Source organism: Rhineura floridana, chromosome 10 (assembly GCF_030035675.1).
Source record: "Rhineura floridana isolate rRhiFlo1 chromosome 10, rRhiFlo1.hap2, whole genome shotgun sequence".
Taxonomy (NCBI): Eukaryota; Metazoa; Chordata; class Lepidosauria; order Squamata; family Rhineuridae; genus Rhineura; species Rhineura floridana.
The window spans coordinates 27,190,777-27,210,144 of NC_084489.1; the positions used below are offsets into that span (position 1 = coordinate 27,190,777).

General features: G+C 38.1%; 1 protein-coding gene across 4 annotated transcripts in view; it reads right to left on the minus strand.

Annotated features, from left to right (window-relative positions):
- RBMS3 (RNA binding motif single stranded interacting protein 3) overlaps positions 1 to 19,368 on the minus strand; it is a 734,215-nt gene that overhangs the window by 86,152 nt on the left and 628,695 nt on the right. For 3 of the 4 annotated variants that reach the window (XM_061586164.1, XM_061586166.1, XM_061586165.1), the window contains one exon: positions 12,755 to 12,801. The exons of the other annotated variant lie outside the window; for it this stretch is intronic. In XM_061586164.1, the coding sequence (XP_061442148.1) occupies positions 12,755 to 12,801 (47 nt within the window). The remainder of the gene's footprint in view (positions 1 to 12,754; positions 12,802 to 19,368) is intronic. 4 annotated transcript variants of the gene reach the window in all.

The following is a 19,368-nucleotide window of genomic DNA, read 5'->3' on the forward strand; positions in this document are numbered from 1 at the left end:
TTTGTTTTTCTGTGGTTCACGATCCAGCTAACATATAGTGCCTTTATAGAAAAGGAAAGGCAGATATGTTTGAAAAATGAAGAGTGCTGAGGATACCAAAGCTTGATGAATTTACAATCCCCATCAGACAAAGACCAACAATGACAGCAATCTAACTATTAGATCACTCTTGACATGGGAGCAAAATTAGATTATGTCTTCCCACCCTGATTCTTGTGACTCCACAATGTAGAAGCAAAATGAGCAGTGACCCTGTTTTACAAGAATAGGGCTCCATGGGAGACTGAGAAAAGAATGTTCAAGAAATTCAGTAAGGCTTTGATGGTTGCTTCTGTCTAAACCACTCATCTTTGATTTTGGAAATCCCTCACCCCAAATCAAGGACTGGCACAGCTGTATTTAAGGGGAACTTGCTTCTTCTCTAGCTTCAGTAGGAACTAAGATCATGTCAAGTGTGATTGCTAACCTGCACTTACTGAGCCATTTGGCAGAGCCCAAAGGGTGAGGGGATTGACATATGAAGCAGTGAAGAGGGCTACATGCTATGGAAAGTATTAGGACTGGGGAAGAGATTAGTAACAATCTGCATTTACTTATGATGAACTCTCCTTCTGGCCTATTGCTTTGTACCTAGTAAGACCACATTCATGCCCACACATTTATTCCACTATTATTCCACTTTAAACAGTCATGGCTTCCCCCAAAGATTCCTGGGAAGTGTAATTTGTGAAGGGTGCAGAGAGTTGTTAGAAGACCCCCTATTTCTCTCACAGAACTAAAATTCCCAAAGTTCCCTGGGAAGAGGGGCTGACTGTTAAAACCACTCTGAAATTATAGCTCTAGGACAGCTTTTCCCAACTAGTGGGCCACCAGATGTTGTTGGACCACAACTCCCATCAGCCTCAGCCAGCATTGCCAATGGTCAGGAAAGATGGTAATTGTGGTCCAACAACATCTGGTGGCCCACTAGTTGGGAAAGGCTGCTCTAGGACAAGAATAGGGCTCTCCTAAAAACTATCAGCACCCTACACAAACTACACTTCCCAGGATTCTTTGGGGGAAGTCATGACTGTTTAAAGTGGAATAATAGTGTAATAAATGCATGGTGTGAACATGGCCTAAGTAACATAAAACATTGTGGTATAACAGAATAAACTCCACTCATAATGTATGGATGTATTGCATATTAAACAAAACTTTCAATGAAGATAGGCACTGATTAAATGACAACTATTATTATTAATCATGTGAAATTCTGCCATTAGCCACTGAACTAATGATTTAAATGAACTGAACTACTGATTAATTGCAAGTACTGAACTATCAATCATAAAGATAGATATACATTTTTGAACAACTTTACTCATGGTTTACTTATTTGTTTTAGCCTTTTATTGAACTGAGCATAGTTTAGTTACAGTTAACAAATTTTCAAAGGTTGAATAAACAAAATAATTTAATGAAGAAAATGAAACTAAAAGTCTTTGTTTGGCTACAAATGCATAATGAAATAACAGAATTATGCAATGTATCAATTGCAAATGGATTATTAAAGTAAATTAACTCATGCACATAGGAAGCTGTCATTCCTGGAGGGGCGAACCCAGAAGGTGGTACTGGGGGACTCCTCTTCGACTCCTTGGCCATTGGCCTGTGGAGTCCCTCAGGGTTCAGTTTTGTCCCCTATGTTATTTAACATCTACATGAAACCACTGGGAGAGGTTGTTCGGGCGTTTGGAGTTCGGTGCCACCAGTATGCTGATGATACCCAACTCTATTTCTCCTTTCCACCTTCTTCCAAGGAAGCTGTCTTAGTTTTAAACCGGTGTCTGACTTCAGTTGTGGATTGGATGAGGATGAACAAATTGAGGCTTAATCCAGACAAGACAGAGGTGCTCCTGGTCAGTCGTAAGGCAGATCAGGGAATAGGGATACAGCCTGTGCTGGATGGGGTTATACTCCCCCTGAAGACACAGGTTCGCAGTTTGGGTGTCCCCCTGGACTCAGTTTTAAATTTGGATTCCCAGGTTTCTGCAGTGGCCAGGAGGGCTTTTGCACATTTGAGATTAGTGTGCCAACTGCGCCTGTTCCTTGACCCGTCCGATCTGGCCACGGTGACACATGCCTTAGTCACACCCCATTTAGATTACTGTAATGCGCTCTACGTGGGGCTGCCTCTGAAGACTGCTCGGAAACTTCAGCTGGTACAACGTGCTGCAGCCAGAATGCTAACTGGGGCTGATTACAGGGACCATACAACACCCCTGCTAAAAAAGCCCCACTGGCTGCCAGTTTGTTTCCGGACACAATTCAAAGTGCTGCTGTTGACCTATAAAGCCCTACACGGCTTGGGTCCAGGCTATTTGTCAGACCGCATCACCCTCTATGTGCCTGCCCGGGCCCTGAGATCTTCAGGAGAGGCCCTTCTTTCAATACCTTCATCGGCACAAGTACAACTGGTGAGGATACGAGACAGGGCCTTCTCGGTGGCTGCCCCTAGGCTTTGGAATTCCCTCCCTAAGGAGATAAGAATGGCCTTTCCCCTGCAGTCCTTTTGTCGACAGGTAAAAACTTTCTTATTTCAGCAAGCCTTTGATTCTGAAGGCGGCTAAGGATAGGCCCAAAAGGAGATCATATTGCTCTTGCTTCTTTATTTTTTAATTATTCTGATTTTATGAGTATAGTTTTTAATATCAGAAACAGTTTAATGCTATTTTAAATTAGAGTTCATTTTTTAATTATATCTGTCTATATTTATTTACTTATGTATTATATGCTTTTAACTTTGGTAGGTTTTAATTGTATCTGTTTTTTATCTGGAAGCCGCTGTGAGTTCCAATTTGGAAAAACGGTGGGGTATAAATAAAGTTAATAATAATAATAATAATAATAATAATAATAATAATAATAATAATAATAATTATTATTATTATTATTATTATACCAGGTCAGACTGCATGTCATTCTAATGCAGTACTCTGACTGGCAGTGGCTCTTAAGGATCCCAGACAGAGGTCATGTCACCTACTATTTTGGTTTTTTTTTAACTAGAAATGCCAGAGATTAAACCTGGAACCTTCTACTTAGCAAGCATGTGCTCTATTACAGAACTTTGATCGCAAAGTGTTGGTGATTACATTCACTGAGTAATAATGATTTATGAACTATTCATGGGGAACTGAGGTATTTGATTTTCATGAAGCAGAGAGCAAAAGTGATATATTCTCAATTAAGAAAATACACTTTGGACTCAGAGTAATTCCTGAGGAGTTAGAACAGTGGTTCTCAAACTTTTTTGGTTCGTGGCGCACTGTAAAACATATAAAAAATTTCTGGCGCACTTCATGTACAAAATTAAAAATATATTAATATATTTTAAACTATGAATAAAAATAACTTAAACTATAGAAAACTATTACCCTATACAAATGGGTTTCTTCTCATTTTAAATATATACTTTCATAATATTTGAGGCACACCTAGCCACCTCTTAGGGCGCACCAGTGTGCCTGGGCGCACCATTTGAGAATCACTGAGTTAGAAGATCAAAATCTAGTGGCGATCTGGAAGAACAATTTGAAAGGTTTTTGGATTTGACATTCAGATATGCAGGTGATATTGAATTAGCCTGCCGAGTTAATTCAGGTTCAGCCTATTGAAGGGAAATTGCTACAGCTGTCTTTGTTATTAGCATCTCCATATAGGAGGCTATTATGAGGAAAATATGAAATGGCAACCCTTTTGAAACAGAAGTTAAAAATATTGACAGCATAGCAGATATATATCCATAAACACTGAAAAAAATGAAGTAACAGATTTCTGATGTGTCTGAATTTAAAGATCTATGTTCTGTAGTAATATAATATATATATTATTCCCCCCTTTCCCCTCTGCCCGTTCCTTGAACTGACCAACAGCTATACATAATAATAAATAAGGCCTTGTCTGTGAACATCAAAGGACTAATTAACTTCTGAAAAGATGGAAAACTGCAAGACTACTAAAAAGTCAAAATATCTTTCTCCATATTAAAAGAGGTCATACGCAGATTCAATAAATTAGAGAAAATGTATGTGGCAGACAGAGAACAATGGCCTATGTAAATGCTGTAAATAACTAAATAGTATTTAGCCTGGAAATACAGTAAAAGCCATAACATTAGAGAGTTTATTCTGGAATCCTGTACAATTTATAAAAATGGAAGGATCTCTCTTTCAGTGAAATCTGTAAACAGTTATGATTCAATGACTTGGTGACAAACTCCTTTGTTAAATCTTTTCATCTTTGTAATGTAGGGAACCATTATAATGCAACAGAAAAATTACAGTTTCTGTTGATTTTATCAAGGGGTCAGAGAATGTATAACCTACCCCCTTACAAGCCAGTTTCCAAGGTGAACCTTAGACTCTTCTGAGTATTTTCCTTGGGGGTGGGGGTTCAATAATCTCATTACTGAACAGGTAGCAATATTTCTGAATGTAGCAATATCTTGGACATTCAATGACTGTTAGGCCTTAATTTTCACCTTTGCTTTTTTGCTTTTTTGATTATGTATTTATACATAGTTGTATATTCTTTAATGGTTGGTTGACTGCAATAAAAAGGTAATTGTTGTTGAATTATCAAATTATATTCCCCCATACTTGTTCTACACACAGAGAAATCATCCAGTTAGAATGAATGGAATTATCTGAGACACACGTTGCAATTATTTATTTTTGGTGAAAGATTTATCCATTGGATCACCAGTATCTATAATGGAGCCTCTACTAAAATAGCAGCTAATACTTATAATCACCTTCACTCTATCTTGAGGACCAAAGCAGGTATGGCCATTGTCCTCACAGCTGTTTGCATTGATAAAAGGTGAGTCAGTAGGATGACATATGTTTAAAATAATTCTGTATGCAGATGACTTACGTTGTATCCAGCATTAGTCTTACTCAGGATAGACCTACTGAACATAACAAACATTACTGACTTAGGTCTATTAATTTCAATGGGTCTACTCTGAGTAGAACTTATTTGGATGCAATCCATTGCTTTAACAACCTTGTATTTAAGCAACAAGGTTCCTATATCTCACGAAAATAAAGAATTTGGTATTCTGAAAGCAAAAGGAAATCCACTGAAATTAATGGACCTAAGTTGGTCATGGTAATTAATTTCAGTGAGTCGACTCAGAGTAAAAATTAGTTGAATACAACCATATAAGTTCAAGTAAATTAAGTACAACTTAATCTAAAGACAACTGTTTGAGCTAAGTACATACAGAGGCAGATTTTGAATGCATTTAACCTTGATGGGTTCACCAATAATATTGGTGAGTTTTATGTATTTCATTTAGTACTGCTGAGTTGACCACAAGGAGTGATGTGGGTTCCCTGATAGATTTTGGTTTTAAAGTAGATAAGACAAACCAAGCTATACATACTATACAGACATTATGTGTACTAGATTGACAACTGGAATGTATAGGGTACTCTGTGTGAAAATGAAATGCATGTAATTAAACTTGCAAGTAACCAGCACGGTGTATTTTGGCTCTTTTCTATGTAAATTTGTAAAGAACAAACAAGTGGTGGAAGCAGAAAGTGCAGATAAAACTTAGCATTCAAACCCAGCATGCCATACTCATTTGCATGTTGGATAGAGTCACACTTTGTGTTTTACAAATTTGTGAACTTAATTTTGTGAATTAAGTTAAATAACAGAAAGGTACTTAAACTACTTGTGCCTTCTTGTCAATAAGCTGTCCCTCAGTGAGGGTGCTGTTAGATGCTGGGTCACCTCAACTCAAGTGGCCTGTGGAGAGCAGGGGTCACAGAACTGGTCAAGAAGGATGGATTGGGAACTACTTGTTCCCTCAGAGAGGGCTGAAACGCTGAATTGTTCCCCTGAAGGCTACTTGAAATAGGGAATTGTTAAGCTTTGTTATACCAATGCTATCCTGAATAATCACTGACACCTTGGTAGGGTTGGAATGATCTGTCTATTTCATTTCTCTCAGTTTCCAATTTTTCCAATCTTAAAATCAGTTCTCCACATTTTTGCAGCAACTTGAGAATTTTTCCTCTAAAAAATCATCATAAAAATTCTCCAGCATCTAAGTGTGAATTTGTCCTAATAAACACCTTTTTGTAGGCAGTTTTGATCAATGTACACATTTTTGCAAGCAATTTTTCATCATATAATGCATTTTTGTATATTATTTTCACTCATATATTCATCTGTATGTACACTTTCCCCAAGTATATGCATTTTTGTAAACACTGTTTGGTCAGCAAACTGCATCTCAAAATTTGAATAAGTGCAAATTTCAAAGGATAGCTGTGTTTCGGTTCTCTCTTTGTTTCAGAAAATGTGAATTTGATGGTTTCAGCTTGAAATGTGAACTGAATCGAAATTTTCGCCCATTCCTACACCTGGGTGGGGAAGCTTAGAGCTATACTAGTACATCAGACCTGGTTTAGCAATTCCTATTGGCTTGGTGCTGAAGAGCCACAGAAGCCTTCCTGCTGCCACCTGCTGGCTGGAGCTTCTTATTGCAATGCAACTTAATTGCTGTTGCAGCCCCACTGCTGTAATGAGATATTGCAACACTCTCAAATTATGCATGTAGAAGAACTCCACTCATTGACTGTATTCCTGAACTGACTGTGAACAAGGGCACAGACTTCCATTGGCATAGCTGGACCTTGGGAGAAGATGGGGAAACTTGGACTAAAATATACTCTTATAATTTTCCTTATGCTGCTAACCTCTTGTTGATTTACTGTTATTTGCTGGCTGGATAAATACCATTGCTTGAACACATCTTAGGAGAATGTGCATTGAGGAAAGACCGCTACTTAGACATCCAAATTAGAGTCTCAGATTTTCTGGGTGGGTGCTTGGCCCCCAACTTAATATAAGAGAATATCCTCTAGCCTAGAGACTGAACCTAGGCCTGGGTGCCAACCCAAGGGTTACATTTGTTCTAATCCTTTCTATCACATGAATGTTGATATTTCTCTCTAAGATATTAAAAACATTGCCGCTTATGGTAAGAGAATATAGATGGAACACTATAGAGGATAAGAAAGGAAAGAGAGAGAAATGTCGTTCTTGAACCTCCCAAAATTTCAACTCTTTGTGAATCTAATCACATTTACTACAACATTTGCAGTGAAGGCTTGCTTAAACCAAGAACTTGATGGACAGCTAACCCTTTCCTTTTCAGTTGAAGAGAGGCAGTTATCTAAATAGCATTTAAGCCTGCAAAATAATACTCTGGCAACAGCAAGGAGCGGAACACACACACACACACACACACACACACACACACACAGAGAGAGAGAGAGAGAGAGAGAGAGAGAGAGAGAGAGAGAGCAACTCTCAGGTTTCATGTCAATCCCTTTTCACCATAATAATTTGCAAATACTCTCACATAGGACTAAGATAAAACAAGTGTTATACTCATACAGCTCCCAAAGCTTTAAGCAATACAATGCACCTTTTAAAAATCTTGTTGTTGGTAAGGACACAGTAGACAATTTCTTTATTTGCATATTTACAGCCTTTATCTCCTTTCTCTCTTTCTGCAATTTTCCTTAACCCTAAGATACTTTGGGAATTATATTCATCTTTTTGCCCTGAAAGGTGGGGCATACACAATAGCCAGCGGTATGGCAGTGCAGGCGGGATGGTGCTGCTCACCTGCCTTCCCAGTGCTGAATGTCACTGACAGTCCCTGAGAGTGGGGAGTGGGGACGTGGCAGCAGAAGTGTCAGATTGACTCTGCCAATGTATTGAGCTCCCAGCACCTCAGGATCCAGCAGAGACGCTTGGCATTGTGAAGGCAAATAAAAAATGCTGACGTGGCTGTGATGCCCTCTCAACTACTACTGGGTATACATACATTTACATATTTTTTTCCTCACTCCCTCTTCACTACCACAGACCTCTAGGGATAAACTTTTGAAAAAACTAAACTGGGAAGGAACTGTGAGGGTAGGACTTTATTTTGCAGAGCAATGAATATAAAATAAACTGGGATCAAAAGTTAATCCTCACATCTTCTAGGTTGCCCCTCATCTTACCATTCTTTTGGGGCCAGAAAGGCATCTGAAGGGTTGGAAGGTGACACAGATTCTGGAACCTTGTCCTGTCCTTGTTCCCCATCAGGTGGCTGGGGCTTTCTAGTCCAAAAGAAACAATACCTTCCTCTCAGAGCTTGGAAAATTTACTTTTAAAAACTACAACTCCCATCAGCCCCAGCCAGCATGGCCACTGGATTGCTCTGATGGGAGTTGTAGTTCAAAAAAATAACTTTTCCAAGCTCTGCTTCCTCTTTACCTACTGCTTACTGGGCCTTAGCAAGCCTCAAAATGTTCCATTTTTTTCATCCTTGAGGAAAGCTGAGTCCCTTTGGATATCTATACTGTACTTTGTAAAGTATGTGATTATCTGGAATGTCCTTTGTTGACTCTATGGGGCAGTTTCACTTGAACAAAGTCATTCATTTCAAATTTTTGAGCTCTTGCACCTTTGTAAAGGTCAATATGAAGTTTATATTATCCTTGTTTGTATTTTGTGAGTTCTTAAAGTGCTGTATCAGAAGGTTTCCATGCCTACATGAGCTGGACAGGTAGTTAGAATTATATTGGTTTCTGTTAAGAGTTCTAAGTGTTACATCTGTTGATTAGCAAGCTATAGGCTCCCCCTTTCTCTCAGCAGCTCACTGCTCCAACTTTTGCTTGTTCTGTTCTAACAATGCTTCTGACTCCACCAAATCTCAAAAGATCTTACAACAGGAATGGGGAACCTTTTTCTGGGGGCCACTTGCCAGTGGTAGGCAGAACGAATGGCAAAAGTGGGTAGATCAACTAATGTACAATAGGTTCGTTTTACACACAAACCTCTCTTCTCCACCCAGGCTAGCAAAAGACATTATCAGTGTTCAAGGCCATGTTCCAGCCAGGCAAAGGGTGGGTGCAAAGTAGTGAGAGATGTGGCCTGGTGGCTGAAGAGGAGGTACAGGAGAGGTTCCAAGGGACCAAACAGAGAGACTAGAGGGCCCCTGGATTTGGCCCCTGAGCCTGAGCTTCCCCTCTCCTGTTTTACAAGCTGTGGTCACCCTTATAGTGGTTTGTATCAATATCCTTAAGCATAATCTACAATTGAGCTTCATTTCCCCTTTCATACGTAGGCACCTTTGAACCTCCAGGAACAGGTAGTGTCCTCTTCCCTCCTTCCTTTATGCTCTGCTTGCCACAGTAGTGAAATGGCTAGCAGCCCCTCATTTACTGCCCATCTGGCTGAAAGATGCTCCAGGGAGGGCACTTCACTAACTCTTACCCTGCTAACTACCCCTTATATGATCGCTGCCGCCATTCAGAGTTTTTCATTTACCCTGTACAGGCACAAAATCCTTGGTTAAAGTTCATAATCACAAAACACTTACTAAGCATGAGAGGTTATCAAGATAGACAAACTTGTATAGAAACAATCTACATTTGATAAGAAAGGCAAATAGAATTTACATGTGGAAGTTTGGAATTTCTTTCTTATTGTTAGAATTGTATCATTCTTTTCTGATATTAAGTTATCCTTTATGTTCTTAAAATTGAGTAAGTCACTTGGAGACTCCTTATGTGGCAGGCAACTACTAAACTGAGTTAACAACAATAACCACTTTAGCAACATGATAGGATTCAAGCAGCTAATGATTAATACATTTTTTCTATATCCCAAACTGTCCTATAGCAAATTTGTTATACCATTACTATAAACCTAACTGTAAACATTTTAATTATGACAACTACTTTTCAGCTAACCCTTTAGCCTTCAATCCCTCTTCCCCTTGCTCTCCCTCATAACCCTCCAAGTCTCCTGTCACTTCTGTCAACACTTGCCCCCAACATTACAAAAACTGTTTCCCTCAGTTAATTGCTCCCTTGTCAATCAAGTGCACAATTCAAAATTACCTCAAACAATTAGATATCAATTTTCAATCAACCACAGAACAATTATACAACAATACACAATATCGCAACATATGTACCAATTATATAACAATACTGCCCCTGAAAACACGTATTTTTTGTCACTGGAAAATGTGGTATGCAATTATTTTTCACCAGGTTGTGCATCAATAGCAAGAGTGAGTAATGTGGGTCTCAAGCACTAGTTGGATGTCTAAATGTTATCAGCACCTATTGGATATTGCCCATGGCATTATTAGTTTAAAATGATGCAACACATCCTCTCTGCCATATATGTACCATTTTGTGAACCTTGTTTTTTGCTTTTTGAGAGTGTGCTGGCCTAGCTTCTTTTTTAAAAAAAGGGGGGTGAACAAGAGCAAGTAAACCTTTAGATTACAACAGTGCCTTAGTATTTCAGTAACCCCTGCTTTGAACTTTAAAAAAAATTATTTGAAGGATGCACACACACTCTTTCCTTAATTGCAGGTTCTTCTAAGTAATGGTTTCATTTGTCTCTTTTGGCCCTCATACAGTTTTGAAACAAACTGAAATTGGCATCCAGACACATATTATCATTGAATTCATAGCCAGGAAAATATCCAGTTCATATAATATGTTTGTGAAAGTGTAAGCTTGTCTGTATGACAAAACAAACAAACAAAAAATAATAATCTACAAAAAGTTTTGGTACCTGCCTCACATTATTATTATGTTTCTATTATACTAAACTTATGTTACTAAATCCTGACATACAAATCTGCAGTAGACATACATTAATTTTTTTTTAAAAAAAGTCAGGCACACATTTTGACATGGCAAAGCAACACTTACAAAATGAAAGACTTTAAAAGCATGTAGCTATATGGAGTAAAACACTTGATAAAAAGGTAAAGGTGTCCCCGCACTTATAGTGCGAGTCGTTTCCGACACTAAGGGTGACATCTTGCGACGTTTTCAAGGCAGACCGTATATATGGGGTGGGATTGCCAGTTCCTTCCCTGGTCTTTCTTTACCCCCCAGCGTATGCCGGGTACTCATTTTACCAACCACGGATGGATGGAAGGAAGGCTGAGTGGACCTCGACCCCTTTTACCAGAGATTCGACTTCCTCCTTCCGTTGGAATCGAACTCCAGCCATGAGCAGAGCTTCGGCTGCGTTACCGCTGCTTACCACTCTGCGCCACGGAGGGTCTTTAAAACACCTGATAGGAGATCATATATCTATAACTGCACTCCCTAGTCGTAATTTTATTCTTTGATATATCTTTAGTTTATATACGAGGACTACAAGGACAGATTTACAAATGCCCTTAAAAGGATGACACCTAGTTTACAACAAAATTCTGTGGGAGATACTGCTGATAAGTAGCAGACAGGTCACATATTTCAACATCTACATCACAGAAGAAAGCCACATTTGGGGAATGCATCATTATTTGTTCTATATAGACTTTATTTCAGTGCCAAGAATTTCAATACCGTTACTTCCCTATGAAGTTGTATAATGCCAATGCCTCATATTTATCCTCAGAAATACAGCCTTATCTTCTTCTGTGGCATGCCCACAGGTAGTTCTGACAAAGCTCATAAACAATATCCCTGGGCTAACATAAAGCTTAAGTGTTACCAAGCATTGTTACATCAGAGACTTTCATTGCAGTAATATCAGATTAGAAATAGGAAAGATCAGTTGGAGCCCAAAAGTCTGTTTTACAGTAACCATATGCAACCCTTTTGTGGATCACAGGGCAGGAAAATATGTCATCAGTCAGGCTCTCTAGGGAAGAAAGTGAGATAGAGCCAGTAAGAGCACTGAGAGGGACAGCCTTCAGGAATCATATGTGAAGCACAGCCTTCAATTCCTTGGAGATTGAGGGAACAGATTCTGAGAATTTTTTTTGGTCCTGAAGATTCTGGAGTTGAGATCTGATTATACCCCTGGTCTGAAGCTACCACCTGCACATGGAAACAACCAAACATTGCTTCCACATATATGCCTACTATGTGCAGGATTGCATGGAGATATTGCAATATGAACTGCAATGTTGCCATAGAGACTGTCCACACAGTAAAGTGCATCTTACTAAGAGGCTTACAAATTCTTCTCAGTCATTCCCCAAGAACCTGCAAGGGAGCCTGCATTTGAACCTGCAAGGAAGCTATATTATTCAAAATGGTGGGAAGACTCCACAGAAGGAAATATTTATCTCTAACTGGGTGGACCTTTCTCCAAGGGGGTGGTGGATGAGCGGGTTGGAACATCTGTTGGTTTTCCTTGAAAGATGATAGGAAATAGTTTTAAACAGCTGTTTAGAAAAGTAAACAGCACAGCTACCTGCAGCCTGATTTAAACATCTGTTCTAAAAAATAAAATAAAGCAAGACCTCTAGTTCTTTCCTCAGTCCTGAAGATTCTTTAAAACATGTCTGCCTCCTGTCCTGAATAGAGGAAGTAGGCTTCGTGAGGGAAGTATCCATTGTCAGAATATATCTGCTATCAGAAAAAGAGAATGGCTCCTTCTCTAGAGGATGTAAAAACCTAAGTAAATCTGCCGTTGCCAAATAGAGATATGAGAAAAAGCTTCACAGTCAACTAGATGATATAAATAATAGGATGTAAAAAGGAAAAAAGGAAACTATATCTATGTTTGACAACCTAGCTTACATTTTTTCCATTATTTTTATTGGATGTGGTTTTTAAAATGATTTTAGCTACTGAAAGCTATTTTGGGAAGATAGCAAGGCATTGTGTTTTGTTTTTTAAATAGTAAAGTATATGCTACTTACCCATTCTGTATAGCAGCTGTGGGGTCATATGTCAAGGCCATGCCAGCCTGTACACAGTTAGGGGGGAAAACAGAAGGTTACTCTTTTTATACCACATGTACCCACACCAACCCAATGAGATTGGGGAAAAAACAGTTAGCCCACTATATTGTCCTTTTTTTGGTATTAAATAGATTCTTAGTACTTTTAAAACTTCCATTCAGTTGATGTGAACTTAGCGCTGTGCCAAATCCTGCTTTTCTTTTCACAAAAGTCTTCATTCTCCATAAAAGATGCATTTTTTCCTGTGGAGAATGGAAGAACTTTTGTGTGTTGTGTGTGCATGTGTGTGTGTGCATGCTTATTTTATTAAATGTATGCAGTGATTGGATGGTCTTTTTCTCCCTTCAGAGGTTTTTTTAAATCCTGTGCATGCTTGTTGCAGTGCACAGCTCTTTACAAAATGGTATACATCATGGTAACACTTCCTATACTGACAAGGTCATCACACAATGTTGTGTGAAGAGAGGCCTGCTCACTGAAAATGTGAACAGGGTTCTAAAGCAGGAATAGGGAACTTGTGGTCTTCCAGATGTTGTTGGACTCCCAACTCACATCAGCCGCAGCCATGGTCAGGAATGATGGGAGTTGTAGTCCAGCAACATCTGGAGGGCCACAAGTTCTAAAGGTTTCTCTTAAGATTTTATAAAAGGCCCATTTGTCATTTGAGTGGTGTGTTCTTTGTACAAACCTTGTGCTCTTTGTACAAACCTTACATCATGGCAGCACTTCCTAGACAATGATCATTCTAGGAAGCAATGCTAGAATGTAATACTTTGTATGAGGAACTTGGTGCTGTAAGGACAGTGCTCAAGAATAAAAAAAAAAGCTTTGAAAAAACCCCATTTGGCCACCTCATATATTTAACAAGCTAAACACAACCCCAGTCCTTAAAAAAACAAATCTTCAAAGTTCCCTTCCTCCTCTTCACAAGATGGTTTGATTTACTCCACCCCTTTGAATTGCCAAAAACGATGGGGATGAAAGATTCAGCACAGCACTATGTAAACTGATGGCGATTTTTAATCTCCAAGAAGTAGGATAATATTATCTGGTAAGTCTGTTCTGTTTATTCCTGGTGATTATTCCTATTGTCCATTATTTTTTGCAACCGAATGTGCCAGGCATTAAAAATGTTCCATTTGGAACCCATAATATAGCAGTCATACTTTTCTGTAGTGCAGGTTATAACCCTGTTATCCCTCCAAAATGACAACCCCTTATAGATCATTACAAGGATTCTAACTACAAAACAGTGAAGCCATATAAAATGTAAGCTGGTTCATATTCATTCACTTTTTGGAGACAAATGACTCAACTGTATCAGTCTTTAAACTAACAAATTATTATAGGACACAACAATTAATGGGCCTGGACAGTTTTATTCAGTGGTATTGTGATCATGATATTACCTAAATAATCTAGGATGTTGTTTTAAACCAGTAGAATGAGTCAAGACAGCAATACTGGTAACAGTAACCATTGTTGGACCTGACATTGCAAAATGCAGTTGTGCTATATCTTTGTTTACAACTTTTTGCCACATTTATTCTGCTTATTCAATGAGCTGGGTGTTTGAACTGTGAAACTGTATTATAAAAGGAATCAGAGGAGTTGGGATCCAAACTCTTTCTGTCCTTCTAGCCAACCAGAGGCCCATCAACCAATGTAATTCATACCAATTATTGCAGGGATGGCAAACCTTTGACCCTCCAGATGCTGTTGAACTACAACTCCCAAATCATCCCTGGCCACTTGCCATGCTTGCTGGAGATAATGGGAGTTGCTGTTCAGCGGGATCTGGAAGGCCAAAAGTTTCCCACCCATGACTTATTGGATATTTCCGTTTGATTGACAGTGCTGTACACTGACAGACTTAGTAACCTTAGTTTCATCAAAGGCATACACACCTTGTTTTCATCTTCTCCAACTGGAAAAATAAAAGAAAAAGTCTTCCTAATGGGTAGAATAACTAATTTAAGTACAATATCAGCCTGACAAGGTAAGTAATGTAGAGTGAGATGACTGGCACACATAATGACCCAAATATGGACTATGACCTGAAAGCCCAACCAGAAATTAGGATATCAGGTAGGATGTAAATAGCAAGGATCTGGACCCTAATATGATATGTGATAGCATATGATAGACAAATAAGGGAGATAAGAGTGAACAGGTTATACAAATTGTTTAAAGTTGTAAAAAACATGGAAAGTGATCTAGCAAGAAAAAAATAGAAAGCAATGTTCCTTCATGGTAAGACTTTCATTCTAGAAGTCCTTTGAAGCAGGGAGCCAATAGTCCAAATAAGATTTAGTTTAAACACTCCTTTAATAAAATAAGTTTTACTCAGTGGGAAAATTAGCTTGATATTGATCTTTCTTTTGAAAATTTATGATAGTTCTAAGTAAAAAAAAAATACTGTGGTATTAAAAAGGCTTAGAATTTTAAAAAAAGATTTTAACAATGTATCAAACCTTTTGATGTTGTATGTTTTGAACATACAGCTGTACATTTAAGAAATAGGATGTTTTCTCCAATGTAACATGCTGATAGATTCATTTCAACATATACACTCTCCCTGTGATTCCTGATGTGCTATGAAGATAATGTTCCTGGCTTTTAGTAGTTATTTGTGCAGTTTTGAGTAAGACCTGAATAGTACTGAGTTGGGCCAATTTGAGTCTTAGATCCAAATCCATGGACACGTTTATAAAAATGGTTCAGGAATTCAGATTCCTTTCTAGCACTTATCCCCTAGTAAGTTCTATTGCCTCTTGCCAGCCGATCTCTAGGATTACCTTTGATGCTGACACCTTTTTTGAAAATGGCTTGTATTTAAACCATACTACACATAGCTGCAGAATACATTACAATGGAAAATAAATACATTACATGGAGAATAAACATGACAGTAATGGAACTAATGTATTTGATTTTAATACAATGACCTTTTTTATCTACTATAGATGCATACACCATACATTTCCAGCGCTGGGTGTTCAGAAAATTTTATGGTTTGTGTCAACACTAGGGATGCTTGATGATTTTGATGTTTGTGAATTATGATGTCAACTAATCTGATTTGTACTAATGTGCAGATTGGAATATTATTATCCTTCACATTTGCACTTTTCTGAGTTCTTCAATGCAGTTCTCAGCTCAAAAAGTACCAAAATGCATTTTACAAAACATATTTTAGGATAAAATACGTTTTAAAAGTATATTTTGTGAGAAGATTTGTTCAAAAATACATATTTAAATATTTATTTATATACATATTTTCATGCTTTTAAAAATATTTTTTTAAAAATGCAGAAACAAGAAGAAATGAATTTATGAATGAACACATAGAAAACAGGCACCCATCCTTAGTCAACTCCAAGGGTGGGGGGGGAGGAGTTGTGTAGGCAAGACACTGTCAGTGGTCCACCGTCACAGTGCATCATGTTCTTCTTGTAGCTATCACTGACACCTGCTTTCTCATTCTCTCCCATTACACAAGAGTAAGAAAAAAGGTAAGAGAGGCAGTTGGAGGAGATGGCAAGCAGCAGAGGTCAATGGACTCTGATCCATGGCAGGGGTCCTTTCAAGATGTGATCAGATGGTTAATGATATTGATTTTGATGCTAGACCTGGCAATGATGACGGGGAAAAGGAAAGGCTTGAGTAGGGACACAATAAGAGGGCAGTAAGCCATTCTTCCTATATACATCTCATCCTGTTCCTAGCTAATTTTGCTCAAGTTGAAACATAAAAAATGAAAATTAACTATATATTTATGCAGTGAAGAAATTTGGAAAAGATAAGCATACACCTATTCTGATGTGAATGTTCTCGGTCTCTTAAAAACCTTTCACAGTATTTGCTGTCTTCTGATTCATATTATTTATTTCCTCCTGACTGATTCAAGGAGAAATAGCAGGAAAAATATTGCTTTATAAACACATCGGCCATAAAAGCTCCAAAACATATGGTATTACAACAAAGGGCCAGTAACATTGTAGCTCATTCCCAAAATTTATGCCCCATAGGTCTGAAGGCATGTAAGTGGATACATGAAGTAAGCTACCATATGTAATTTGTCCACTGAAACTGTCTGAACTGATACAGCTATTCACCATGGCTGGGATCCTAAAGATACTTAAGTGGAAGTAAGTTCCACATCAATTGATATGACTCAAGTGCTTAGGACTGAAAAACATACTTTGCCAGGGTTTTCCGTTCTGTTTCTGTTCTGTTTCTCACTGTTACCTTTTCGGTGCCAGGTCAAGACTTTCCTCTTCTCCCAGGCATTTTAGCATGTGTTTTTAAATTGTTTTTAAAGTGTTTTTAAATTTGTATATTTGTTTTTAATGTTTTTAATTGTTGTAACCCGCCCAGAGAGCTTCAGCTATGGGGCAGTATACAAATGTAATAAACAACAACAACAACACAATAACAACAACAATAATTGTATTCTCTCTCATGCAGACTTCCATTGATTATTTTCCAACTCTGTATTTAATTATGGCAATTAAAACAACACTAACATGGCTTTGCTGTATTAAGTATAAAAATACTTTACGTCACACTCATTTTACCCCACTCATATTGTGCATGCCTATTTGTGAACACATACTTGCAAAGCTATGAGAATCCTAAAACTTACAATTGCCTGCAAGCTATTGCTTTACAGTGTGCCCTTATAAAACATTTATAAACTAATCCAAAACAAGCTATGTTCCTTCTCAGCAGATACTCTTTTTCCTTACTATGCTGACTAATTCAATGTACATAATAGCTAATAAAAACAAACTTAAATGCATCTTTGTAATTGGCTTTTTTTGTCAAGAGTTTGCATCAATGGGCTCCAATGAATACTTGGTTATTATTTGCATAGTGTGCAAGTCAGATCAGATTTGGGCTAAATTCAGACATGGGATTTATTGTGTTAGCTTTACTGATTAAAACAGTAGTACTTCTGTAATGATTTCTAACATTCCTTTCACCCTGCAGTACCTGTTGCATTATGGAACTTTGGCTTTTTGACTGATATACTGCCATGTGGCACTAAATTTCAATCATACCAGTGGGCATGAATATCATTGGACATGTCGCTATGCCCCCATTCTTTCCACACATGCACACTTCTTGTCCCCCATGATTCCCCCTTGAAAATGGCGGGAAAGAACTGTATGCCGTTACACCACCCCAAATTTTGTCCCTTTACTGCTGTGATTTTCTGAGTTAATGGACTTGCAAACATTTTTTTTCTGGAAGCAATTAACACAGAAGTGAGTGCTAAACTTCCCCTTTATTCTGCTAGATTTCCAGAAGTGACTTTTACATTGTGTGAAAGATCAATTCAAATGCAGAAATTATCAGGAAAGGAAACATCGGGAAAATGGAATAAACTGCTGCCTGAATTCAGTCTTGCATAGAACAAGGGCTCAGCCCAATAGGAGTGCCATGACCCACTAAGACAAGCATTATGAAAGTGAGTAATGTCCTATCATCCTATGACAGATCAGCAGTGGATATTTGATATACTCAGGTCAGAGGCATGTGGGACCCTTCAACTTGTTTCAGTGTGTGTGGAGTTCCCAGGTCCCTTAATAGTCTTGTGCACAGAGATAAGAATAAAAACCCAGCTAGCTATCAGACTGAATATTTTCCGTCCATAGAGGACTATGGAGCTCATGCCAGCATACAAAAACCAGTGTCTGAGATCTGAAATACACCCCAGCAGAGACCTACTAATAGTTTCTAAAAGCCTGCTGCTGGTAGAGAGAAGAGGATTGGCACGGAGATCAACAACTTTGACTTTCTTGCAGCTATTGACTTTACAACCAGAAGGGGAAATCCCAGTCTCCCAAATGACCTCTATATTTTTTCCCTCTAAATTGCTAGAGGGCACTGAGTAGGACAGTAATGAATGGTAGGTCAAAAATGGGAGAGAGTTAAAAGAATAGTTGTAGGGTTTTTTTTTTTAAAAAAAAAACATGTTTCTCTCCATGCCTGAGCACATACTACAGGTTTGCCTCCTGATTATTTACAAAGGAAGTCATAACTCTAGATAAATACACTAGAAAGTGACAAAAAGGAAGGGAATAATGAAAGAAGCATCTATAATCCCTTATCTGTAGGAAGCTACTTAATTTTATCCTGGTCTAATGCCTGGCAAACTCATCATCAGCAACCAGTTATTCAGAGTTAAATGACTGGGTGTATGCCTAGCTTTGCTTATTACTCTATTATGGCAAAGAGATCAGTCTCAGAATATATACAGTAGGCTATTGCTGAGGTTCATTTAAATCCATTCTACTTAAACATCTAATTTTTAAAAAGCCAATATAACAGCAATCAATCTGTGCCTAATCTTCTATTTTACCTGGTTTTGACAAGTATGCTTTCTAACTAACAGTCCAATTTGTCCATATACACTGGTGTATATTTGAAGTAACTTTGATAAATATAGCACCGGAATATTCACTACATATGTCTAATAATTTCTTTTAAAAGACTACTATACATGTATGTTATCTACACATAAATAATTTCCGCCTCAAGTTTTAGGATAATAATTTGCTCAG